The sequence below is a fragment of the Canis lupus genome, chromosome 12 (assembly GCF_048164855.1).
Source record: "Canis lupus baileyi chromosome 12, mCanLup2.hap1, whole genome shotgun sequence".
In the NCBI taxonomy this organism is placed as follows: Eukaryota; Metazoa; Chordata; class Mammalia; order Carnivora; family Canidae; genus Canis; species Canis lupus.
The window spans coordinates 35,909,962-35,937,112 of NC_132849.1; the positions used below are offsets into that span (position 1 = coordinate 35,909,962).

At 40.7% G+C, this 27,151-nt stretch overlaps 2 protein-coding genes across 7 annotated transcripts in view; one reads left to right on the plus strand and one right to left on the minus strand.

Annotated features, from left to right (window-relative positions):
* The window catches only part of FEZ2 (fasciculation and elongation protein zeta 2), a 42,728-nt gene extending 26,051 nt beyond the window's left edge, over nucleotides 1-16,677 (plus strand). The window contains exons 6-10 of one of the 4 annotated variants that reach the window (XR_012004534.1): nucleotides 7,989-8,069; nucleotides 10,280-10,355; nucleotides 13,129-13,194; nucleotides 15,645-15,785; nucleotides 16,414-16,677. Coding sequence is in view for 2 of the 4 variants with exons in the window: in XM_072770550.1 (XP_072626651.1) it covers nucleotides 7,989-8,069; nucleotides 10,280-10,355; nucleotides 13,129-13,194; nucleotides 15,645-15,661 (240 nt within the window). In the remaining 2 variants the exon portion in view is untranslated. Of the gene's footprint in view, nucleotides 1-7,988; nucleotides 8,119-10,279; nucleotides 10,356-13,128; nucleotides 13,195-15,644 lie in introns of all 4 variants that reach the window. The other 3 variants (XR_012004535.1, XM_072770550.1, XM_072770551.1) reach the window with 3 other exon arrangements.
* A 1,160-nt stretch (nucleotides 16,678-17,837) lies between these two features.
* The window catches only part of CRIM1 (cysteine rich transmembrane BMP regulator 1), a 184,682-nt gene continuing 175,368 nt past the window's right edge, over nucleotides 17,838-27,151 (minus strand). For all 3 annotated transcript variants that reach the window (XM_072770548.1, XM_072770547.1, XM_072770546.1), the window contains 3 exons: nucleotides 24,603-24,725; nucleotides 21,911-22,101; nucleotides 17,838-20,314 (listed from right to left, as the gene is read on the minus strand). In XM_072770548.1, the coding sequence (XP_072626649.1) occupies nucleotides 20,138-20,314; nucleotides 21,911-22,101; nucleotides 24,603-24,725 (491 nt within the window). In that variant the 3' untranslated portion in view covers nucleotides 17,838-20,137. The remainder of the gene's footprint in view (nucleotides 20,315-21,910; nucleotides 22,102-24,602; nucleotides 24,726-27,151) is intronic.

Genomic DNA, 27,151 nt, shown 5'->3' on the forward strand with positions numbered 1-27,151 from the left:
CTAAGTGATTCCCTTGAACTACTGCTTCATTTAATCCTCACAGCAACCCTGTAAATTTTATTAATATTGCTGCCATTTCATAAATGGATAGATAGAAACTTAACAGAAGTCTTAGCTCCCAGAGCATGTGTACGCTGGCCTGAGCACATGTGATCATATAGAGGGGTGTGCTAGGGACCCTAAGCCCTGCATTTCTTTTGCTAAGCTGTGTAGGCGTTTTGTCTGTGGCTTGGAGATCTTGGCTCCTTTCTCTCTTCTTTCAGATTTCTGTAATTTTTGTTTTTAATCTCTTATATCTTGTTTATACTTTGTTGCTCCTGGTTTTGTATGGGAAAAGATTCCAATGACTGGAATGACTGATTTTAAGACTTAATACCTATTCACACCAGGGAAGGAAATGGTCATGAGGTAGCTGGCAGTATTCTCATTGTAAATCATGTGGTTGGAGCTCAGGATTGAGTAAACTTCTTCCCCCCTCGTCACTGTGTTACTTTGGCACTTTGTCAGCAGTGAGGGAAACAATAAAGTAAATACTGTAATGCTTAATCATTTTCCTGCTTATAAATAGGCTCCTATCAAAAATTCCATTCTGAGAAGGGCATTTTACAGAGCTGTCAACTCCTTTGTAAAGATATGGTGGAAAACAGATGGATAGATTACAAAATAATTTTAGATTCCCAGAATCTTCAGTAGTGCTTCACTTTATTTTCAAAGATTTTATTTATTTGAGAGAGAGAGAGAGAGAGACAGTGAGTGTGTACAAATGGAAGTAGGGGAGGAGAGGGGCAGAGAGGGAGGGAGAAGCAGACTCCCCCCCTGAGCTGGGAGCCCAGGGTGAGGCTTGAACTACTTGAACTCCCAGGACAGAATCATGACCGGAGCTGAAGGCAGACATGTAACTGAATGAGCCACTCAGGCACCCCTAACTCTTTACTTTGAATTTGAACATTTGGATCATTCAAATTTAGAAATGGCAGGTTAAATGGAGGCAGGATTAGGCTTTCTGATGTACTTTATATTTCAGTTTATTTTAGTTAAGCTAAATTAAAGTAAGATATCCTTAATGTCCTTTATTTCATTGAGCGCTCCTAACTAACCATGAGACTTCTGAAAGTGCTTTGATGTGTCTGTGGTACTTTTACTGGAAGAAATATCCAACAAAGAAATGCTTCTCTCCTTCTCTCCACCCAACCCCCAACCCCAACCCCCCCCCCCCCCCCCGTAAAATTTAAGCATAGACAAAAATCTTCCCTCTGGCCCAGTTTAGTACCAAAAGCACCTAATCACACCACATCTGCTCTCAAGGTTAAAAATGCAATGTTTCTCAATGAGGTGAGGTTTACTAAAAAGTAAATTTAATCTGTCTCTGAGGTTTTATCTTTTTAAAATTCATTTTGCCTTCCAAAAGGGTGTATTGTTTTTTGGGATTTACAGAGCAGTTGTAAAACTGGCTATTGTGTGCTCTGTGGAGCTCTTTTCCTATTTCTTCCTTGTCCTCCTGCCCTGTCTTTCTGTTCCTTGATCCTTCGAGTTCATTGATCTTCTGCTTGCTACTCTTCTGTTATCCTAGGGGTTTTGTATTTCTTAGTCACTCCATTGTTTTACAAACCTTGTCAACAAGATTATTTGTCTTACTTTATTAATCTCACATTGACTTTTTCCACCAGGTTCTTCAGTGGACTTTTTCAGAATTCTGTCCGTGGACTTCCTTGACAAATAACTTTGTATTTTGTCATGTCATCTTTCTTCTGTTTGCCTTCAGATTATTTTTGCTTTTTAGCTCTTTTAAAAAAAAGTTTCTCTCCTGCAAGAAGAGGAAAAATTTGTCTCCTCACAATATGGTCAATATGGTTATCCCGGGCTCTAAGACTCTTGGGCTCTGGTCTTATAAGTGATAAACGCTGGTTTAGCAGAATGTATAAATGCCACTGGAGTAGATAACTCTAAATGTATCATTTGGCCGTGCAAATTTGTTATTCTAGAGCAGTTACATTATAACCTTATGTGACCTCATGGACCCAAACTGGTGTGTGGGTATGTGTGTCTTTTTTTTCCCCCTCAGGATTTTATTTATTTCTTCATGAGAGACACACACAGAGAGGCAGAGACAGAGGCAGAAGGAGAAATAGGCTCCCCACAGGGAGCCCAATGTGGGATTTGATCATAGGACCCTGGGATCACAACCTGAGCCAAATGTAGATGTTCAACCACTGAGCCACCCAGGTGCCCTGTGTGTGTCTTTTGATTTGCCTTCTTAAACCATGGATCACCTTGGTTGAGATAATTATTTATACAATTTACAAAGAAGAAACCTTTACAAATGATATTATTAAATCATCTATTTCACAGGTGTGGAAACGGGGGTGTGCTCTCCTGTCAGACATCAGTGACAAGGCTGGGAGAGAACTCTGACCTCTGCTTTCTAGTTCAGTGTTTTTCTATCCCAGTTGACTCTTGAAAATTTTTCTGATTCCACATGCTTTTGAGTAAGGTGTGATTCCTAGTTTCATCCTCAATTCTGGACATATTTTACTAATTGCCAAAAAATTTTCTAATTTAAGTCAGGAACTAGCCATCAAATGCCTCCTGCATGCTGAGGATGGGTTTGTGCTTTGTTGGCACACAAAAGAAGTATCTGACATTATTTGTACTCTTAACGATTGTGAGAACTTAGTTAAACTTATTAAAAATTAACCCAAACTAGAGTATCTTGGTGGCTCAGTTGGTTAAGTGTCCGACTCTTGAGTTTGGCTCAGGTCACGATCTCGGGATTGTGAGATCGAGCCCTTCGTTGTGTTCTGTGCTGGGCATGGAGCCTGCTTAAGATTCTCTCTCTCTTATTCTGCTCCCCCCACTGTCAGCGTGCATGTTCTGTCTGTCTGTCTCTCTCTCTAAAAACCAAACATTTAACCCAGACCTTTTTTTCTTTAGATCTTGTGCCTCATCCCCACTGTAAAAAAATATATGGATTATCTTTTCTTTTACTACTATGAGACCAACATATATTGATCTCTAATTAAGTGTCAGGCCTGACTGTTAAGGATGCATAGTAAATCCCAGCATGCAGGGGCATAGCCTGGGCATCCAGCTAACACAGCATGTAGTGCGTTTTATGCATTGATTCTCAAAACCAGGCCAGTTTTGCCTCCCTGTACAACTTAGGCAATGTCCCAAAACAGCTGTCCCTGTCACAACTGGATGAGTGGAGGGGCAGGGGTGCTAGAATTCTGAGGGGGTGCTAGAATTCTGAGTAGAGGTCAGTGATGATGTTCAGCATGCCACAGTGCACAGGATTGCCCCCACAACAAAGAAACTATCTGACTCCAGATGTCAGTACTCTCAAGGTTGAGAGACCTAGGTATACAGTGGTAATGGCAGTATTCAGAGCAGCTTCTGTGTTCTCAGTGTGTTCTGTGCCTGGCAGTGTCTCATGATAGAGGTGTGGATAAACCACTATTGCCCCGAGTTTGGATTGGGGTCGGAAAGGGTGCATTGAATCTAGAGGACAAGAAGAAGAAGGGACAGGCATACCAAGCAGAGGGAGTGGTGTGGGCAACCATTGGGAGGTGACAGGCACATCTGGGGCCCTGAGGGTTGTTCATCATGGCTAGAAGTTGAGAGAGAAAGCTGAAGGCGAGAGAGAAAGTAACTCAAGAAGAGGATGAGGAAGTAGTAGCAAAGTGGAAGCATGAAAATGGGTAGCTTTGTATGCCATGCTAAGGCATTTGGTCATTGTGCAAAGGCTGTTGTAAACCAAAAAGAGGTTTTAAGTGGATCATTACCTGTTCAGATTTGTCTTTTGGGAAGAAAACTTCAGTGTTTCAAGAAATAATTGGAAGGTGACAACTAGAGAGAAATTGACTCAGAGGCTGGTATGCTCCTTTTGGTAGGAGCCGAGCCAAGAAGTGACAGGATAGGAGAATGCTACATTTCAGGGATACGAAAGGGGTGGGATCTATTGGTTGGGGAGCAGGGAAGAGAGGATGAAGGGTTGGGTCACTGATTCCTGACTTGGGCAAGCGTGGGGAGAACATGTGTATCTCCTCCCTGGAGGGAGATATGCAGGTCTTGTTAATAGCAACCCTGTTGAGCCTCAGGCCAGGCATTTTGGGGGATGCCTGCTTTTCCCATCAGCTCTGGATGTGGCCCCTGTGATGCAGAGGTTCAGCCTGCCATGTTGGCTCATCCACCCAAGATGGAGCACGAACAGGGCTGCCACAATGAAAACTTGCTATGGGAAGGAGGAATGGAAATCCTCAGTAGCTGCTGTTCCACATCCCACTAGAGGAGAGTAACAGGACCCCTGTGCACTGGCCACAGAGTGAACTTCTGGGTTGGCCAGTTTGGCTGCTTTTGGTTTTGTTCTCTGAGAGGATCTCTTTTGTCCATTGTCCTTTGTAGCTCATTGGGGAGGGTGTTGAATTCATGTTTCAGCTCAGATGTCACCTCAGAGAGCTTTTCTTTGACCTCCCAATATAAAATAGGCATCCCTTCTTTACTTGACATGTCATAGCTATCAGCTGCGCACACATTATCTGCAGCGGTCTAGGTCATTGACTTGTTTTACTTTTCCTGCCCCTCTTCTATAATGTCAGGTCACGAGGGTAGGAGGGACTTTGGCTGGTGTGTTCACTTTGAGTCATTAACACCTATAATATTTGGATCCTGTTTTTTTGAACGAATGGATAAATGAACGAGAAAGGTATGGAATACTGAAAGAGGAACAGGAGGAAAAAAACAACAACAAGTTATTTTTGGTGGGCGAGAGGAAGATGAGTTCACTTTTGGATATGATGAGTTTTAGCAATGTCCAGGTACAGATGGCCAGTAGGCCTCAAACACACAAGTGACACTCAGCTAGATAGTTGCAGTAAAGCTGGCTAATGTGTACCGTAGCCTTCCTCAGTGCCAGGCTCTGTGCTCAGCCCTGTCCTGATCTCAGGAAAATGGAGCTAGCTGTACATTGGTGGGGTGGGAATGTTCAGAGAGCATGTGTGAGAAGAACAACAGGGACAAAATCCTGGAGGACCCCAGTACATGAGAGCTGAGCAGAGAAAGAGTCACCCAGAGGGGCAGGGGGGAACTCAGGGAGAGGATCGTGTGTAGGAATCCAGGAGGTGGAGGGGGCAGGTGGAAAGCTTACGGGCTCTCAGAGGGCTTTGAAAAGTGTCCCTGGATCTCAGCATCAGAGAAGTGACCTGAGAAGAGCTGTCTGAGGAAACCCTGGAGGAAGGAAATGGTTTGAGGGTTTGAAAAGTTAAAGTTGCCCCTGAGAAAGAGCAGATAGGAGGAAGAGTGAAAATCCAGCAAAGGGAAGAAATGGTTGCTGTGTGACTCTGGTGTGGGGAGGGATGGAGCACTGGTGGAGGAATGTTCTCAAACATCTCTGTTAGCTGGTTTCCTTGTATTTCCTTCACACCTTTTGATTTTCCTGTGCTGTCCTTTCCCCAGTGGAGTGGGAGGCAGCATCACCTTCCTAGCTGCCACATTGCCTCCCTGCTGGTCACAGCTCCTGGCTCAGCTGCCACCAGCCTGAGGGCACAGGTTATAGGGAGAGTTCCTTTACTTCATTTACTTAGATCAGCTGTTAATTTTGTAGTTTTCCTGGTTGCTGCGGCTTCACCCGATTGTGTTTCCATTTATTGCCACCAAGCCTGGTGTTCTGGTTGCGTGAAAGCTGTCTTTCAGGAGTTGTCAGGCTATCAGTAGTTGCAATGGCTCAGGAGAGCCTGCAACTGCACATTTAATAAGGAAACCTAAATTACATCTGGAACCTTGGAGTCCAAGAATGTGCATCCATCTTTTTATTTTTGCAGTGACAGTCATTAGGTTTCCAACCAGGGAGGTACAGCTAGTGTTTTTAGAACATGCTGTTCAAATGTAAAGTATACCTTCATCTCCTGATGTATGGGATGCTAAAACTATTCACCTACCTTGCTTGGTAATTTCTGTCTGTATCCAACTTTAACATGATAGATAATGGAGTCAGGTCATATAGAGAATTAAGTATTTTTCTCTTTGTTGCTTTTGAGAGAAAATACATTTGATAGAATTTAAAGAATGGCTCTAGCCTCTAGAGCCTAAGAAGTTCATCTCTTGATAATCTGCTTAAAAATGTGAACAAATTACATGACAACACGTGAAAAAGCTACAAGGGACAGAGATCTACAAAACAATTTTATGTAGGTTTTCTTTTAAAACTTTATCAAAGGTAATAGTTAAGGCTGTCAGCAAAGCGAAGCTTGTCCACAGTGTCCGGACCAGATGTTTTAGTCTTACCAGAACAAAATGGCGTGCTTTCTGGGAAGACTGGGTAGGGAGGGACCATTCAGGAGGAGAGGCATGGTTGTACACGTTCTCCAAAGATGGTAACATTTGGTACTCTGATTTTCAATAATACCGTTGAGTATATGACTGATGAAGAGGCATTTAGCTCCTTCAAAGACTAAACTTCTTGGCGTTTTCTCAACTTACTGTTGTTAGGACTCCTTCATACTCTGAAAAGTCATTGAAGACCCCAAACGACTTTGTTTATCTAAGTCATATTGATAGATATTTACTGTATTAGATAAAATTTTTAAAAAGTTTACCAATTCATTTAAAAACACCAATAAGAAATTTACTGTTTATACAAAAAGCATATTTTTATGAAAAATAACTGTATTTTAAAAAATTTAGTGAGAAACCATGACATTGCTGTGCATTTTTGTTAATCTTGTTAATACCTGGCTTAATTCAAGAGAGTTAGAGTCTTAAATCGGCTTCTGCATTCAGCCTGTCATTTGGAATATTTTACTGTAAGTCATGAGAATGAAAGTGAAAAAGGCAAATCATATGTTAGTATTTCTGAGAAAATAATCTTGAGCTCATGGACCCTAAAAATCTTTCAGAGACCTCTGGGAGGGGTCCCTGGGCCATACTTTGAGAACCCTTCGGCTAAACCATACCTTCTTGAAAGCAGAGACCATTGCCTTGGTTTCCTCTTCTGTTCCTTGGGGCCCGGTAAATATTCGTTATATTGACTCCTCAAATGTGTTTACTGATTCAACTTTCCTCTGTAAAAATCCAGAAAGAGGACCCATCTGGTGAATGGGGACTAAACTCCCTTTCCAGGATGCCTTCCTCCTTAATTAGTCACGCCGTAAGAATCCATCTCAGGCCTTTGACTCAGCAGCCAGAGTGGTGCCACTGGACTCTTTTCCTTGTGTCTGATGACATTGCAGACTGGTTACAAATCAAGATAAGTAGTTGAGGGAAAAAATATTCCCTTTATAGTACAGTGAATTCTAGGAAGTCTTGGAGGTTACTGGGGGAAAGAAGCTAGAATTATTTCCTAGAAACAGTGGGAAACAGAGTGGGAAAGTCTCTGCGCAAGTGTGAGGGGCCTGCTGGCACATGGGATCCACTCTGCTCTCCAGGAAGCATATGTGCTCTTCCAGTTCGAGTTTTCTGCACCAAGGCAATGGCAGGTGGCCTGAAGAGTGAGTGGGAAGCAGTCATCAGCTCTCCAAGTAACAGCATTCTCATTTGCCAAATGTTATGTTAATGTTTCTGCAAACTTGTGGTAGAAATATGCAAACTTAGGCAGAAAATATGCATACTGTTCGTATTAAGTTTTCAGACTTTTGATAAAATGTAGGTAAACAATATCAAAAGGTATCTTAAAAGTTATGCGCTAATTTTGCATAAGACAAAGATGTGTACAATTTAGGATGTTTACATTGGAGCAAATTGATCAGCTACATGAGGAAAGTCTTCATGAATATAGTAGCATAAAAGCAATTGTTTTTGCATTTGCAAAGAAATGGAAGCAAAAAAACATTTTAAAAACAGCATGATTTTGTCTGCTTTATCTGAACGAGTAGTGGCATTTTCTAACGGCTTGTCTCTTGGGCACATAAATCATTGTGGTGCGTTCTTACTAATAGTCTTTGAACTTCTTTCTCTGTCCTTTTCTTCCGGGCCGGGCCGTATATTGCTGCCTTTAGCGCTTCAGCATGGAAGGGATCTCAAATGTCATTCAGAATGGCCTCCGCCACACCTTTGGAAATTCAGGTGGAGAGAAACAGGTGCTGGGTTATCCTTATTTTCCTCATTCTCTGCTTTTTCATTACCTGTGTAAGTGAAGGTCCTGAAAGCTGGCAATTTTACTAATTTACTAAGACTATTGCTTAAAAGAGAGAAGTGAAAGTCTATCATTTTTATACTTTCAATAATGCATACAATTCCCTTTAGGAAAAAGCGATTTTCAAATTGGCAATAGACTAAATGCATTCTTACTATATGATTTAGAGCTCCATTTTCCACTATCTTTAAACAAATTGCATTGACATAATGAGTTGCATGTATAGAATATATAACTAAACTAGAAAATGCTACACTAATTCTAAAAGTTTGAGAAACAAGATGTCTTTTGAGAGGGAAGAAAGCTGGTGTTGGTGTCTTTTGACTAGAGTTCTAGGTCAAACATGTAATATATATATATATATATATATATATATACACACACAAACACATAAATATTTTACCTCCTTTTAAGTGAAATTCAGGCAGTTTTAAGGTATATCATGTAGTCAGCCAACACACTTGTCTGTCAAATGAGGCATGTGACGTGATTTATACAAAATTATTTGTGGATATAGGTACCTGGCCAAATGTGTAGCAATTTACTTTACATTAACATTTTTGTATAATGATTTGAGGAGGATCATGAACAGGGGAAACACATCTATATTAATGAGTGTGCTTAAAATTACCTTTCACAATTTGAAATTTTCACTTCAAAAGGAAAACTTCAATGTGGCTTTTAAGTGAAGATTGAGAAAGTGTGCAGAATGTAGCTTTTGGCAGTTTATCAAAAGAAAGCATTTGAGCATAGAGTTTTTGCTAAAAGATAGTTTCTGTATTACCTGAGAAGGGTAATAATCAGTATTAAATAATCCTTCACATTGACATTTACAGCTCCATTAAGGGATGGTACAATTTTTTTTTTTTTTTTTTTTATTCTGGAACCTCTACCTCTCTCAAACTCACAGGATGGCAAAATAACTTCCACACTGACCTACACACGCAAGTGGGACAGGAAGCCTGAGAGCGTAGTCAGGTAGTGTGCTGGTAGGGGCGCAGCTTCCTGATGCTCTCACCAGCCAGCTTGCCGCTTCCCCACCGCTGTCCATGAAGCCCCGGGGGCGGGGGACGGGCGCTTGTTTCCGGCTTCCTGTGTATTATTCACAAGGAAACATTCAGTTCTACAATTTGGTGTCACCTTGGAGAAGTCTACACCAAAAAGATGGTGGGAATTGTTTCTTAAACATGAATAATTCATTTTCTTTTCTGTACCTAGGGAGCCAGTTCTTGTTAAACCATTTTACCTTGTCTTTTGATTATGAGGTCCCTCAAGGATGAAATCACTCATGGAGGGTTAGGAATAGAGCGGAGATTTAGGGCAAGGACTAATGGCTGGGTCTCAAAAGATTCTGAGTAAAAACAGTAGATCTCCAGATGAGCACATGCAAACCACACCGAACTATATAGTTTTTGGTGGAGTGGTCAGAATAGGAACATCTGGACAATAATTTTTAGATTCTGCTTTCATGGGACATACTTATAGGCCATAACTCTGATACTCGTGAGCCTTTACAGTAGTGAACAAGGTCGTTTGTCTCAGTATCAGACGTAAATATTTATTATTCACTAGGCCATTCTCTCCTTTCACTTTTCTCTTTTCCTTTAATGCCTTTAAACATTCTGAATAATTTAAAATAATAATAATACACCTCTAAAATTGATATGCGTGTCTATGTTAGCTTCTGGAAGAAGCTGGTATGTGTTTTTAAAGTTGTGAAGTTATCCACGTGACCATTTTGTTCAATCAGAAAAAAATGGTCTGAAACAGAATTATTTGGCTGTTGGGAATGATTTGGTTATGCAGAACTGTTGCAACTCCGTTTTTAGTTTGAAATTACTATTTTCAAAGTATGTTGAAAATATGCAAGAAGAATGTTAAGACTAAAATGAACAAACTACCGTCAGACCTAATTTTAGTAAATTTTCAATAACTGAAAGGTGAAAAAATAGATGTTTATGTTAACATTAGGCTTGAATGAAGCAGATAGAATTGGGCAAAATAGGAGTTCCAGCTGAGATAGTAAGATACACATGTTCCTTATTAAAATAGCTCATGTTTCATGTTATAAAATAGACCTTATGTAACTGTATCAAATTTGTGCAGATACGGTCATTCAGATTTAAGTGACATATATTTTTTTTCACTTGGCAGTACTTGACAACAGTCATTCCCTATGAGAAAAAAAATGGACCACCATCTGTTGAAGATCTTCAAATATTAACAAAAAGTGAGCAAAGACAAAATTAAACAGTTAACCATATTTACTTTTGCTGAATCTAAATACTAATTTTGGTTGGTTAATTGATGATGTTATTGTTTTGTTTTGTCAATTTAAGATAGTAAATGATAGATATTATCATTTATTGAGAATGAACCATAAATGGCTATAGCATCAACCATGACCCTAAATCCAGAGTTGATTTGTATTTTTTGTGCTTTTTCTTACCTTTTGAAATATTTGCAAGCTGAACTTTTGAGGGGAAAAAAAATGTAACTTGATTCTCCATCATCTCTTGAATGCTTAAGAACAGATCATTCATCAATAAATAAGGTGCTTCATGGATCTTCTATAAATATGACTGTCAGTAACTCAATAGGAAAGATTTAGAATGTGTCCTAAAATGCTCTCCTTTTTTAGGAATGTAGAACCCTGAACCCAAGGTAATAGTCATAGATAGAATTTGAATTGCTAGTAATATTTTAAGAATTATTTGGCAAATATTAAAAAAGCCTATTTTGTGCCAGGCTGCATTCTGGGACTTTAGTGAACAAAGTCGACAAAAATACCGCCATCTTCAAGAGGCAGTTATTATTTTGAAATAATTTGTTAGACTTAAATATACATTCCATTGAATATCTCTTATGATAACCATAAATGAGTCATGAATTCTGGTTCTATCCCTGTTATTTACAGTGACATCCTTGGATGTTACTTACTTTCTCTTGGTCACAATGAAAAACAAGGATAAAAATATTTGCTATGTTTCCCTCATTGTAAATAACATATGGGTGATTTGGGGTAAGTCTGTTTGTTTTCCTTGAAGGGACTAGATTTGCTGACCTGTTAGATTCTTTCTAACTGTAAATATTTGTAATAACTGCTGATTAAAGAGGGAACCAAATAAGAGAAAATCACAGGAATAGATCTTGGTGATGAGACTTGTTTTAGAATTTAGAGATATGGAGGCACGGTTGGGGTGAGCGCAAGGGAGCTTCCTGCCTGCTATGTGAAGTTGTTATTCCTTCCTTTGGTGAACAATACTTTCACAGTCTTTTATATTAAAATATGGATAAATCAAGTGATGCTAGCCAGTCTGAAGTAGAGAATGAAGAGATTAACTGGGTGGCCAGCCCTCTGATTTTTCCGGAGGAACTCATGACATTAGGAGTGTCCAAGATCAAACAGGGGAATAGTTAATTATAGGGCTGGGTCTCTTAATTCCCAATCCACTATGCTTTTTAATAATGCTAGCTTATGGCATGTGATTTTATGTAGAAATGAAAACAAATCTAAAACATGATGGGAAACAGAAATACTGAACAGAGTAGCCCTCCAAGAAGGGAACATAACTATTGCCTTAGAAGCTAGGAATTCCTGAAAGACCTTGGCTTCTCAGATCATGGACAAACATACTTGGCCAAACCAGTCACATAATTCCCACAGAATGTCAGGCTGATTCTTAGATGATGTATTTGTAGACAAACACCATTTGGAATCTCTGGTTGAGTGAACGTGTGTAGCGGGTGTGAGTGAATGTCCCAGTTAGTATGAGTTTCACTTTGAAAGTAAAAAGTGGTTATCTCCTAAAAACTTGGGAGAGAACCGGGGCCTCTGCCGCTGCCTTGTAGTTGTTAGGATGTTAGCTGCGGTGAAAGCCCTGGGAAGACTAGTGTAGCGTTTCTGGTTATGTCGCCGTCCTTAGAAAAGCTACTAGAATTCCACAGCAGTAGTAAGAACTAGAATAATGTCATGCTAATGCTTATATAGCATATATACCATGTGGGGCACTATTCTAAGGCCTTCACATCTGAAGTAGTAACTTGGTAATCACAAGCCTTTGAGACTGGTCTGATGAGGAGTCTCATCCTACACATGAGGAACTTGGTGCACTATGTGGCCGAGGAACTTGGTGCACTATGTGGCCAAGTAACTTGCTCAAAGCCCCACAGCTAGGAAGTGGGAAAGCTAGGGTTTAGGCCCAGATGGACTGACTTGCCAGTTACCCCATGTTGTTTTGTCATATGTCCGGGGGGAAAAGAGTGTGGCATTTCCTCAGGATGCTCTGGAGACAGTGAGTTGGCAGTCATGTGCAAGGGTAGCATTTATTCATGTAGTGTTTATTCATGTGTTCCTGGGTGGCTTAGATTTTTAGCCACTCTAATAGCTGATTATCCTATTAGTCTTTGCTTAGAGATAAAATTGTCAAAGATTGCCTTTAGGGATGAGGCTAATTCGCTAAGGTTCCTCTGTAGTATAGGAGCAGACAGGAGCAGACGGCCTGGCTGAGTGCTGCTTTGTGAGGTCCGTTCTTTGTTTTGGTTTCTCACAGTTTGGTTTCTAAGAAGGCTGACAGACATGTTCCTTGGAGAATGTAGCTAACTAGTCATTTATCTAGGACTTTCTCCAGCTTGTGAGATCTGCAGACTGAGGTTCTCCCACTCCCCAGGGCCCATGGAAGTGCTCACGATGGTGCCTCGCCTTCCAGTACTTAGGGTGACAGGCCTGAGGCTCTGTGAAATTGACCCAGTTCCTTTTTCCAGATTCCACTGCTTGGAAGTTTTAAATCCGGGAGATGAGTGTCAGGTAACAGGAATGTTCTCACCTGAATAAGGACTTACTTGGCTACGGTGTGTTCTCGAGCCTTTGCAGTTGTATTTCCATTTATCAGTCATTTGCATGGGTGGGTTGTGCCATGTAATTAATTAAGGCTACAACATAAATGAGATTCTTGATCTGAATTTGAAATTGTTGCCTTGTCTTTGTCTCCTTTGTTTTACAGTTCTTCGTGCCATGAAAGAGGACAGTGAAAAGGTTCCAAGCTTGTTAACTGATTATATACTGAAAGGTGAGTTTTATGATGTTGTGCATGTGATGGTTGGGAAGTGTTGAGTCGACGAGTGCATCATCTTGCTAATAGATTAGAAAGTAGCTTCCTGCTAATAGATTAGAAAGTAGCTTCCAAACACACTTTTATCAGTCTCATTTGTGCATAGTGAGGATAGATGCATGGCTTACTGATGTTCCTCACATGAATTATGGTTATAAAATTCAACTTTTATTTGGAGTCTTGAACTGGAAGTAATTTGCATAGCTCAGTTGTGAGCATGGATGGAGGCAGGCAGTGAGGAAATATTATGGAGACTTCCCACAATTATGTGAGTCTGGGGTGTTCACTGACACTGGAAGGGTTGGTAGGGTGGTCTCTGCCATCTTGGGGACAGTAGAAAGAAGAGGACAGATCTGTGAGGATGGATGAAAGAGGGGACAGTCACATTAGTGAAGAGTCCCAGAGAGAATAATAAAGGGATAGTTGTAAGGGATGGGGAGGGGAGGGAGAAAATGAATGGATTTTCATCAACTGGGACTGTAGAAAATGAGCCATAAATCTTAGCGAGATCAAGATCACAGGTTGGGAACAGTGATGGGGTAAAGGAAAGTCATTTGAGATGTTAATGAGGTCACTTACTTTGGTGAGTAAAGAGCAAAATTTGGAAGATAAAGAGGGAACTGATGAACTTTTTAATTATAGGCAAAACTAATACTTTTCAGTGAAATTATTTTTTATAAAGCAGCAGTTATTCAGGTGAGTTATTCCAAGCATCATAAAATGCACCCTATAGGGTGTGATCCAGTATTGAGAGCAGTCCTCTTCTGGTAACACTGTCCTTTGGGTTCTCTCTTCTCTGCAGAGTTGCTGGCTGAATCATAGGAAGGTTGGGATTTCTGAGATGTTAGGTAACTCAGATGGGACGTTTCTTCAGCCATAGCTTCATAAAGAGAGAACCTCAGTGGAGCTCCAAGTCAGTGATATACTAAATATCACCTGTAAGAGACTTGGAGTGGAGCCAGTCATTAGGTTAGGGGTAGGGGGAGGGGGTTGAAAAGAATATATTGAATTTTTAAGTAAGCTGTGTTCTTCTGATGAAGGGCTTTTTCTTCCTATTACATTCTGAATTTTCTTTTTTAATACCTGATACCTTTGTTTGCTTTTTATGTTGTGCTAGCATTGGTATGAAAGCTGGATTGTTCTGAGGTTTGTTCTTATAGATGTGACACAGGAATGAGATGAACATAAAGAACATGTCTTAATTATAGGGGGTCCCTAGGGCACTACTGTGAGCACCAGAGATGCTCTGAACAAGCTTCTGAAGCATTCTTTGGCTATTTTATCATTTGACTGACTGCATGAAAGAATTTTATGATCCAGAGAACAGAGTGCTCTGTGGGCGAATGATGTTGAAGTTTTTCCCCTGTAACCCAGGCCTGTAACTGAACCTGTACCACATGCCTTCGGGAAGCAGCACTTTGCTAATTCTGTGCCACAGGCTCCAGCCTGTGAGCCAGGCCGTCTGTACTATAGCTGCTTCTCACGAGCTGCTTGTGTGCATTTGTTGTTGCTTTGCCTTGGCTTTATGAGGACTGGGTGGAAAAGAAGCTAGGGTTCAAACCAAGGTGGTGACTCTGCAGTCTGAGCACGTGAGTGGGCATGTGTGATGCTCAGAGGTGTTCAGTCGCATGGGGAGGGTATGGATGAGGGGTGTATAGACAGGGGTTGACCAAACATGCTCTCTTCCACCCATCCTGGAAGTTCACAGCCATCAGCAACTCCTCTACCATAGGGGGCAGGACCCCACCCCATAAAAGGTGCAGCTGCTTAAGGGGGAACTCTTCTTCTGCCTTCTTGGCAGGACTTCCTCATAGTTGTTTTAACAACAAGGACTGTGGCTTGGCTGCTAAACATACCAAGCTTCATTTTACTGCAGAGGTATGAAATGAAAGAAGGTAGAAAAGTGGCCTCATTTGGCCTGAGAAAGGAGGGATGGATGTTCTATGGGCTCCTTGAGCTTTTTCTCACACCTGCTTTAATTACCCCACTGTAGCCTGCTGCCACCTCGCCTTCCAGGTTGTACCAAAGGCTGGTAGTGTAGACAGGGTTGCTGCTATGTGTGTGTGGAGACTTGCACCCTTCTTTCACTTCCTGGGGAGCCTCTCTGTGGTGTTACAAGCCTGATGTATAAGTCTAATGTTATGGGCTCTTATCTCTAAGTAGCATTTTAAGAGACATGGCCTTTTGGTATCTCATTTCTGGGCAATAATGTGTCAAGAGAACTTTTCACTGTTGAAAATGTGTAGCCTTTTAAAACAAGTTGATACTGTAGATCTTTGCATTGTTTGTTCTCCTGATTTAATAGTATATTTTTATATACATATAAAATGTATATAAAATGTATATACATCTTGTGTAAATACATATAAAATATGCATGTCTATTTAAAAGTTTTTTCCTTCCTCTAGTGCTCTGTCCTACATAGGGCAGCACCGCGTCAGGAACAGCTTTCTCTTCTGTGGACTACAAGCTAGGTTTCCTATAGCATTGTTCTGAAACCTGGCTACCATTCCCTTCTGCTATTGGAAACTCAGCACACTTGAACTTGGGTTTGTGATTCAGTATTAACTAGATCATGCTTTCACTAATTCTTTATATTATGAACAAGAGAAGTATGGCACTGTTCTGAATTCTAGAGGTGTGTGTGTGTGTTTGTTTTTTTGTTTTTTGTTTTTGTTTTTTTTTTTGTTAAATACTAACAATTATGAACTCTTCTCTCCTCCACCTTTGTAGAGTAAGGGGGAGTAATGTTTGTGCATGCGCAGTTATATTTTTCCTGAACTGACAGTATGCCCAGTTGAGTTTTTATGGCTTTCTAGATCTGCACTGCACTGAAGAACTAGATTAAAGCATTGAGAGATTTATACTGTAACTGTTCTTCGGTGGTGGCAAGAACCGACGCTGTTCTTTATAAAGGGACTGTCAGGATAAATATTACCTACAGTGTTGTCAAGGGCGACAGAAACTGAAACGTGGGCTGTTCTCTGAAGAAGGGGAACCAGAATGTGCGCTATGGCAGATGACAGTGACAACAACTACGAACAATGATGATGACCAAGGGCCTCGATGACCAAGGCCGAGGCCTGGAGGCCCAGTGGGGAGAGGGCTGATATTGGAGGTTGCTGCGTCTTTCACCCCTATTGAGACGTTAACCATTCAGTTGCCATTCACTTTCAGAACCTTGTATTGTTGAACTTTGGATGTTTATATGTCTTGCCTCATGTGTCTGTGAAGAAGTGTCCTTGACAAGGAGCCTGTGTCCTCCAAGGTGCTTTCCAGTATCCTGTGCGCTGCTGTGGCGCCCTGTCCCCACTCCTGCCCGAGTGTCTCCCGAAAGCGCTACTCCTGGAAACAGCTCATCGATCCGGCACTGGTCATGAAACACTTTTCTGCCAGTTCCAGTCAAGTCATTGCCATTTAATAAATGTTGAAAAAAGGGTACTGCATGTTGGAGAGATTTTTTTGAGTTTCTGTTGTATTTAAGATTTTTCTTCCCTTTACCATTCTACACATTGTCCATCACTACAGTGTGGAAGCTGATGAATCCCGATTAGCTTCATGATGGGAAGGAGAGGGGAGAGGGGTTTTTCCGGGAAGTCTTACTCTTTTCCTGGGTCTGGGAGACATTCCTGACGGCAGTGGCAGCTCCCTCCCTGACAGAGGTGTGGAAAGAGTTCAGAGGACCTGGCAGGGGACTTTAAAATTCCACTTAAACATTTGTGAGCACACAGGCCCATTCCTATTCCTCATTTCACTTGGTAACTGGGACCCCAGGGCTGCAAAGGCAGCAGCTCAGTTTGGAGTTGGGAGGGCAACTTGGCAGCTCAGCTGTGACCTGGGGAAAGGTGAGCCTGAGCTGGTTCCTTGTCTTATCAATCAATCAATCAGTGCCTTGATAGTGAGAATGTGGGACTTGCCCCTTGCCCTTCAATTGATGAAGTTGCATACTTCAATAAAGTAACTAACTTCAACTGAATTAATGATGCAAATTTGTAAAAAAAGTTTTGACTATACTAAGGAAGTATCATTTTAGAAGACCTACTAGAGAGTCAAAAGTCCTTGAGGGTCTATTTTTTGGTGGAGATTCAATAGTGGTCTGTTTATAGTTCATTCTTAAGTTGATGCTTTTGGAGTGTACGTCCTTTCAACTCCCAGTCCCTGTGTAATGAGATTTCTGATTTTGCTTGATAAACTTGCTTTTTCAGTGGTGAACTATCAGTGTTTCTTACCTCACTGGCACACATGATGAATGGATTTTGATACCAATGAGAGGAGAGGAGCACGTTCCTGATTTGTGAGGGACAACAGGTAGGCTGTCTCCCTAAGGAGCAGCATCGAAGTGCCATCCTGAGCAGGATTCTTTTTTTTTTTTTTAATAAGGGTTTGTGGGGGGAAAGGCCCTGCCCTCTGAGAGCAGCACCAGAGCTGCTTGGGGTGCTGGACGGTCATCAGACTCACGACTTTCACGCAAAAGGACGAGCAGTCCTTTTTGAAATTGAGATTCAAAGTGTTTATTTGTTGCCAAGAACCCAGCTGCAAATAATTCCCTTATGGCTTTGTTTTTCGAAGAAAACAAAACAAACTGTAGAACTACAGTGCACTCCAAGTGCCATAGATCTATTTTATTCTTCAGGAAATTATATTTTTTCTTTTACAAGAGCACAACAGGAACCAAAGTAAAGAGTAATAGATACAGCACTCAGGATAAATCATATCTTTAAAATAATAATAAAAAAATTTACACCTCGTCCTATATCCTGTTAGTATTTTCATAATATGGCCATGATTGAAAAAACAAAAAGCAAGCATTTACAACTTTTTTTTTGATCTATATATATTTTTTTATGCCAGGAATGGATTCATTGTCAACAAAATTTTATACTAATCAGGTTGATGTAGATCTATTTTGGTAACATAGTATCATTAACAAATTTATTTTGGAAATAGATAAAAATATTGCCCCTTGATAATAAATCTTTTTTCTTTGATGCAAACAGCTAGAACACCTTTTTCTTTTCTTTTTGATATTCTAAGACAAAAAAAAATGGTTCATCTTCAGATTAATAAATTAGGTCATTATAATAATAAATTAATTTTTTTTAAAGTTCAGCAACCTCTGTCCCAAGTATTTACAACAATACTTGAAAGTTCCTCTACAAAACAGAACACATTTTCCTTTCACATTAAGCATCCTGGGTATCTGTGTCTTTCACAACAAGCATTTGAAAAAGAAAAATCAATGCACAAATGGGTAATTAGTATAAAAGTGCTAAGAGCTGTTTGAAAAGTTAACACTATAGTATACAGCCAGTTATATCTGAGGCAAACTACAACAAACTTCCAGCTTATTATGGACAATATTCCAGTAGTTGTTTCAAACAGTTGTTTGAAAAAAAAAAAAATCCAGGAGCTGATGAGTGATGCAGAGAAACTGCCGTCATTGTTTCTGGCCAGTGAACAAATTGAAAACCAACAGAAAGCCTATCCAAACAAGGAAGAAGATTTTAATAAAGGAATACCTTCTCCATAAGCAGGTGTGATGCTGACTGCATAAGGCGTGTGCATACACACACTCACACTCACACACACTCAACAAACACAACTTTCTTCCCAATTAAACTGCAGGTAGAATGAAATTTTGTGTTATTAAAAATTTGTAAGTGATCAAAAGCATTGATATGGAATGCCTGTTTGTCTTTGTTCTGGTTAAAATCTCATAAAAATACATTCAACAGGAAAACATAAATTGTATGTGTATAAATATATATGCATATATATATTATATACACACGCACACAAATACTTTTGTTTTTTTGAAGCATAAGATAGTTACATAAATATTCCTATAATTGCTAAAGTTTTAAGGAGGCATACTTTTTTTTTGAGCTTCAACAAAGGTGCTTGAATAATATACAATTAAAATGAAGTAGTTTCTATTTTGTAGAATCAGTATATAATAAGGAAAAAAAAATCCCCAAACAGTCCTTTTTAAAAAAAGTTTCTTCTTAAGCTAGAGCTTCAACAAAAACTATAAACAACCAACAAGGGAACAAAGCCACGACAAACAATGAAGTACAGCCCCTGGAAATACCTGGTGTCCTTCACCCTCTCCCTCCTTCCTGCCACGCTGTGGTAAGAAAAGCTCCAGTGCTCGCATCAAGAAATGACTTAGGTCTTGTTCACTTGCTGACTCTACTAGGAACTGGCTGATTGGCTTGGAAGAAAACAAAGCAGCAAAAAGTCTAACTGTATATATCCTTAATAACCCGCGGCAGGGAAATGCCGCATCACATTTCTCCTGCTTGCTCACCGCCCACCGCAGCGTGACCGGATAGAAAAGGAACTCGTGGCTTTAGACCGGGGATGGCTAGCAACAGGTTCTGGCGTGCTCGTCTGGCAGTCCTAAGGTGGCTATGGCCGCTGGATCGCAAGGCCTCCGCTTCCCGCTCATTCAGGCCTGAGCTTTGAAGCAACCCGTGCAGTCTTCAGAGCAACAGGAAAATATTATCCTCTGGGCCACTCAACTGCTTTTATTTTACTGGATTTCTCCCCGAGCCCAGCTGACCAATTTGCCTTCCCAACACCACCCTCCCAACCCGTCTCCCCAAACTCACTGTCCCCACCCCCAAATATCTCTACAGCTATATTACAAGCAAATATATCTTAGCAACTTTAAAAACTTTGGTTCTATGAAAACACTTGGTCAGTTATCTTGAGGAAAGTGGGAATGCTTGTTCTGCACACTGCCGTAGACAGAGCCCATCCCGGTAAGTTCTTAGCGCTGTACATCAAGTCACAATCCAAAACGATCCACTAAGCAAGTGCACAAATTCTAGTTTACTTTTAAAAGCAGATTTAGTTGTTTTTCTGTCTTTTGAAACCTCATCCACGTCGCCTTTCTTCACACTGTCTGGTAGAAATTATCTGCCTGTAGGTGGTTCTGTTTTTGCATGCTGTAGAAGCCACTGAATCTTGCATCTGGTTCAGCAATTCTTAGCATTCTCTGTGAACTGTCCACTGGGACTCTGCTTCCTTTCTTGCAGTCCACAGACACCAGCTGATTATTTAAGGAAGAAGGCTATTTAATGAGAGGAGGAAAAACCACAAAGAATGAGCTATTTTACGTATCCCAAATTAACAAATGTGGTCCTGACTCAAGTGAGGTAAGAGCTTTACAGGACACTGACAGGGGTGGGGGTTGGGGCGGTGCTGGACGTGGTGTTTCCACTTCGTTCTAGCACCACCAGTAGTTTTGTAAGGGATCCTGCCCGACAAGCTGTGTTTAAAAGTGAAATGCCGGGATCCCTGGGTGGCGCAGCGGTTTAGCGCCTGCCTTTGGCCCAGGGCGCGATCCTGGAGACCTGGGATCAAATCCCACATCGGGCTCCCGGTGCATGGAGCCTGCTTCTCCCTCTGCCTATGTCTCTGCGCCTCTCTCTCTCTCTCTCTCTCTCTCTGTGTGTGACTATCATAAATAAATAAAAAAACTTTAAAAAAAAATAAAAAAAATAAAAGTGAAATGCCAATAAATTCTGTCAAATGGGGTGGATGAAGGGACTGAGAAAAGAGTTGAGTGAAGCCACAGAACTATGTTCAAATCCTTAAGGTGCAGTCTAGCCCCCAAAAGGGTGGGAGGAGGAGTGGGAGTCACCAGATAGGTAGATTTAAGAGAAATAAGAGAAATGGGCAATCTTAAATCACTCGCTGTATAAAAGCATCACAAGCTAGGCCAGCCCCAGTCTGTATCCAGCTACTCTACGCACATCATGAGCTGGTCCCTTTTCCCAGCTCTGCACAGCGAGGACTGTGTCTTGCTCAGCCCCGTGTCCTGACCCTGCACGTGTCCAGCAGAGGTGGTGCCTAAAGTGTAGTTCTTGAAAGAAAAGCAGAGGCAGGATAAAGCACCTGACAGTAATTTTATATGGATGAGTTATCTAGATGAGAAATTGGATTAAAATAATTATTCAAGCTGTTTTCAATTCTTAAGGGTATAGGATTTTTTTTTTTTAAGAAAAAAACTAAATGTAAAAAGTGGGCTTAGGGCTAGAGACAATCATAACTTTTCCCTTTAATAAAAAATGAATTTTCTTGGCTTTTAGGACAGGCTGATTTGACAACAAATACATATTCCTTCTTTCTCAATATGAAATGTGCCTCTCTCTGCCTGGTCTACTACTATTTTACAGTCTCTTCAGGATCTTTTGCTGCCTTTCACTAGTGTGCTTGCCCTAGATACGTCTCCCTGTCCTTTGGAGTTTCGTATATACTCATGACACTCTAGCTGTCTTGTTGCTCTTGCCCAAGTGTGGCCACCCTCTCTTTAGGATTTCTTTCCCAATTCTAAGCTGGTAGGTCACTGAGTTTTAATTTCTAATATTAGCAATCAGTCCAGAAGTATTTCTTTTTTTGAAAACTTGAAATTAGATGTGTGGTGAGGTCAGGATTCATTAACCAATGGATGATGGCTAACTCATCCAGTGACTGCTCCAGCCCCAGGCAAGTAATATGTATTGGGATGGCTACAGCTTGCTATGCAATTTGAGGCCAAGACGACCAAAGCAGAATTTTCACTGGCTAATAAAAAAGACATCAAGCAATTTAAGGGAATAGAAGCACACAAGCACAAGCCTTCCTCGTTTAGTCACACAAGGCACAAACTTTTTCAAGACTATACCTTAGTTGGTGTTCGATACCAGCAAAGCAGTGGTATCCACTGTTTCTTCTGATTGATGAACAGGAATGCTATTATAATCGAGAGGCCGATGATGATGGGAACCACAACCGAGGCAATGGAGTCCAGTGAAGAATCTTCGCCTGAATGCAGCCTGTTGTTATCTCTGTAATCTACCTGGAGGTGACCCATGTCTAGGAGGAAAACAGTTATAAGCACTTATTACCTAAACAAGAATTTTTAAGGATTATTTTAGTTACGCTGCAAATAGAGCTCAAGAACTTGGTTTCATTTTTTCATTTCTTCCTAATGTTTTCAGGCTAACCATGATTCAAGTGTAATGATCCAAAAAGCCCTCTTACGAGAGTGCAGAGCTCTTAGGGACGGATGTGAGACAGGAAAAATTAGGGTGAGAGAAGGTCAGCAACTGGGCAGGATGAAGGTGGTTCTAGCTAGCCCAGAAAACAAAATCGTTACGAGACTTTATAAAGTGACTAAAACTAGATTGCTGAAAGTATTAACATTAACCTATATGGTCTTTAAGATTCTGAAGCAGGAACATTAGCTTAGCTCCCTGCTTACCAGCAAACAGGAGAAGAGGACAAAGTATCCTCTTAGACTAACCCGAGTGACAGTGAAGACTAATCACTAGTGTAATAGTAAAAATGAAGCCGGAATCGAGAGTTTGGCCTTTTGGCTGATATTCTGGTTTCCTGAGCTCTAAGCAAAAATGCTTCCCTCTTCATAAACTTGTTGCAAACTCACTAGACCTATTAATTTTCCTGCCTTAGTTAATATACTGCACAGGGGACAACATTTAAGAACGAAGGTCTTTCTGTTCCTTTAAATCATCATTCTTGCCAGGAGTGTTGCAGAGATTGCAGGGTTAACTCTGTAACAATCAGGAGCACCTCCTGGAAGTTTCCTTACTTTTCTTTTAAATAAACCATGTGGTCAGGTTGTCTAAATGTATCAAAAACCAGGTTAGTGAAAGATGGAGGGATTACATAATCAAAAAGAGTTGCTCTTAAATTGTTCTGGAAACTCAGCTCATAGTAACACAGCTTTGTGATATTAAGACTGTCTATGGTTTTAAAATCAGATTTTTTAATAATAGGCTTTTTCTGTGTGTGGAGGGTTGGGGGCACAGGAAGGAGAAACTTCCTGGTCATTCCATCCATTGTAGATGGTAATACTTTATAGGAAGTTTAATTTTCATATAATTTCATATTTTCATTTTAATATATTTCATATTTTAATATTTAACAGCATCAAGACAAATGCGAAAGGTCAAAATAACATCCTATTGATGAATTCAGGTTTTAAATACACAATGGATAAAGGAATGAACTTTTCTTATCACACTCCAAATGATATTGCAAATGATTTCAGGAGTATCATGTCATTACAAAGAAATTTAAAAGTAAATTAAGGAAAATCTTAGTGAAAGGAAAAGGAAGCTTCAACTGAAGTCTATTTACAAAATTCAGTCCTTAAGTTCTGTTCTGATGCAAAAAGGCCATAAAATTTAGCTTTGTGCTTCCCAGCAACTAAAGCAAAAACGGAAACAAGTATCATCAAGATTCACAATGTCTTCAACTTTAAAAATAATCTTACTTAGGAGAAGTATAAACTTTAATTAAAAATAATCTTACTTAGGAGAATATAAATTTTTCTGCTACTGACACATGAGGAAATTTCTCCTCAGCAACTTTGTAACAGATACTACATAATGCACAGGTCCTTAATGTATTGCAGTAAATAAGGCTGTTCTTATGACTAAAGCCCAGCATCTAGAACAGTGTGTGGCACGGAGTAGGCACTATTTACTGATTGGATGAATGCAAACGTAATGACAAAGCACAATTCAGTTACGGCAATTACACTAGTAGCCAAAACTCTGGGTCCAGGAATCTGGCTCTCTGGTTAAATGGCTTGATCTAAAGATTCAGAATATCTAGAGTAACAACAGACCCTTAGTCTCTCAAGCAATGAATATTGCTTCTCCCAAAAGAAATAATATGTGTATAGTAGTGATTTTGAGAATGTCCTTTGAGTAGACAGGAGGCAGTACTGAGTCATGGCTAAGACCTCTTGATTAAGAGGTCTGCTTTTACAGAGGAGGCAATATTGCCAGGAACCCTGCCTTGCTTTATCACTTAACTACTGAGAGACAGAATAAACATGCTTATTATACACAACTGAAAGGACAGAGCTGGGGGGCGGGGGGGAAGCATGGAATAAATCTGATGAGTGGAAAAATCAACACATGTAATAAATTGAACTCTCATGGAGAGAAAACAACCTGGAAGCAGAGGGTAACCTAATGCATAAATGCTTAGCCCAGAATCCACAGGGACTGAATAATTTATTACTTTCCTTACATACATACAAATACGAGAGCTGGCTTAGAAGTTCCAGATACCAAGCTTTTAGGATAAGGAACATATTTCTTTCCATCATCACTTAGTCTCTGAGCTTTTGGGGCCAGAAAGAGGCATTTTATCCAGTTACCTGCAGACTTATTTTATCATTCTGGGTTAACTGTGTTATAGCCAGGGAGGTCTTCCCTGGAGTGGTTACTTGAATTACTTGGGCCTGCCATTTAAAAAGATATCTAAAGGACATTAAAGAAAAATTTAAAAAATAGATCATATGTAAGACTACAGAGATCTCAATTGACTTTGGCGCTTACCTCTGGGAAGATGGATGATGTCATTTTCACTTGGTGTAGGCCACAAGGGAACCTCCAGGTCGATGTCGCCACGGTGATTTGTTTTCTCAATGGGTATATTGGTTGGTTCTGGGACATACATTTCTAAAAGAAAGGCACATTTTTCATAAGAGCTGATGGAGGAGCTACTTATTGTGGACTTTTGTTTCCTCAATCCAAATGGATGGTGCATTCAATTCAGTACAATATGTCCTGGGACATGAAAAGATCCAGTTTCTGCATTTACATCATTACTGCTAGAGAGCCACTACCTTTGCAAGTGTGGGAAACATGTCTTATGTAAAAGAGGGAGAGAAAGTTTTCTCCTCCACCAGGGTCAGAAGCTCTTTTTCATGTTGGTCCTGTAGTTCTGTGCAAGCTGATAGGGACTGGTTAGAATGGAAAGATTTCTTTTGCTTTCCATCAGCTAAATACTATACCTTAATAACGGCTTTTCTTTCCTCCATGAGTGTTGAATCATTTGTATAAAACATGTCATAGGAAGTGAAAAAGTAAAAGCATCTTGTGCTCTTTATGCATTTCTTAGCCAATTTCCCTCCAATCCCTCCCCTAAATGGGAAGAGACTGTACGCAGACCCCCCACGATGCGATGCGGCCTGGCTCAAGTACTAAATGGCAACTTGGTTACCACTGGAACCATGTGGACTGGAACATGATCTTCAGTAAACAGATTTCCATTATCTAACTTGATCATGTAGGCACTCTCATCAGTAAGATACTACAACATGAAACAAGACTAAGAAGAATAATACTCTTTATCCCAAATATCAGGGTTTTTTTTTTCTTTTCTTTTTAAAGCTAAGTTCTAAAATGGACCAGTGAAAAAGTTCAGAGTTTTCCCTGGTTCCTAGCAAATATATTTATATATTCTTTCATCCAGCTAATAACCTTTTTAGAGAAATAATTCTTGAGAACCCCTATTTTCAAAAGGTGACACAAAAGTCTGCATCAATCATATATCTATTTTTGGCCAGTTTCTGGCATGTTATTAACTAACTTTCATAAGGTTACTCAACATTGGTAATACTAAGTATTCACTAGTGGCCTAATTTAGTCCAAAATAAGATACATAAAGTACAAGTTATAGGAGTTAAGACAACTAATAATTCTCTCTGCTCACAGTGATTGCTGCCTACCCCACGGTCCCCTGCCTTTCAAGAAGTGAACCACAAGATGAATTAGAGAGAAGGGGAAAATGAGAGGGAACAGAGTATCTGCTCTGCTTCCACTGTGTGTTAACGGAGTACCTGCCAGGGAAGAAAGAGAGGTTAAGTGAAGTACCCATGGTGACGAATCCAGGGACTGGCAGGGATGGGATTCAGATCCAGTTCCGTGATGCCACAGCCTGGGTCTTCTGGTGTCCCCGAGGATAAAGTTATTTTGGCCTTCATCCCTGAGTCTTCTGCTTTCTTACTTAAATACAGCTGACCCTTCAACAACTTGGGTTTGAACTGTCTGGGTCTACTCAGATGTGGTCTTTTATCAGCACGGTATTGTATTTTCTTAATGATTTTCTTAATATTCTCTTTTCTCTAGCTTACTCTGTTTTAAGAATATAGTATATGACACATATACAACGTATGTGTTAATCAGCTGTTTATGATACCGGTAAGGCTTCTGGTTAATAGTAGGCTACTACATGGTAGTTAAGTTTTTGGAGAGTCAAAAGTTATACTGGGATTTCTGAGTGTGCAGGATTGGCACCTCAGACATGGCAAGGGCTAGACACAGTTTCAAAAGGATACCTGAAAATTCCAGAATTAAAAAGAGAATTTACTGACAATATTATTTACAGAAGCAGGGGCCTGGTGCAACCAGTGACTCTCAAACCTTCCTGTCCTATCTGAATCACCTAAAGACCTTATAAAATGTGTTGATTCTCACAGGGCCTGGTTCTGTAGGCCTACGGTGGGTGATCGGGGTGGGTGTGTAGGCATGGTGTTTAGTTCACCCACTGAGAAACCCTGATTACGTGATAGGAATTTCTCAGAAGAGTTCGGAAAGAGAAGTGACCTTGATATGTAGGTGACCTCCTTCCATGCCACAGCAGCCCTGAGCGCCTCCCCCTGAGGGTCCAGCACGCAGCATTGAACCTTCCCCATCACAACAGGGGCCAACCTACCACTGGCGTCAGGGAGCTCAGCAGAAAAGGCCAATGAGATCTATTCCACTGGACCTGGGAGCATCAACAGCTAAGCAGCCAAAGCCCCTTCCTGGAGGCCCCCAGAGCTGGGATCGGTTCTTCTTCACCTCAGGGTTTTCCTGGGTGACAGCAGCAGAGCAGCAGTCTTGAAATCCTCGTGCCTCCCATCTGCACATGCGTAGATGCATGGGGTGCAGGGGTCAAGTCCTGCTCTTGCAGGCGCTTGGAAAGGCTCTGGCAGGCAACTGGAAAAGGCAGAGGGTCTGCCCTAGATGAGGGGGGAGGCCTTACAGAGTGATTGATTATATCACCCCATCCACAAACACTTCCTGAGCCCTTCATGGGCAACGTTTTGGGGAGGCGGCCA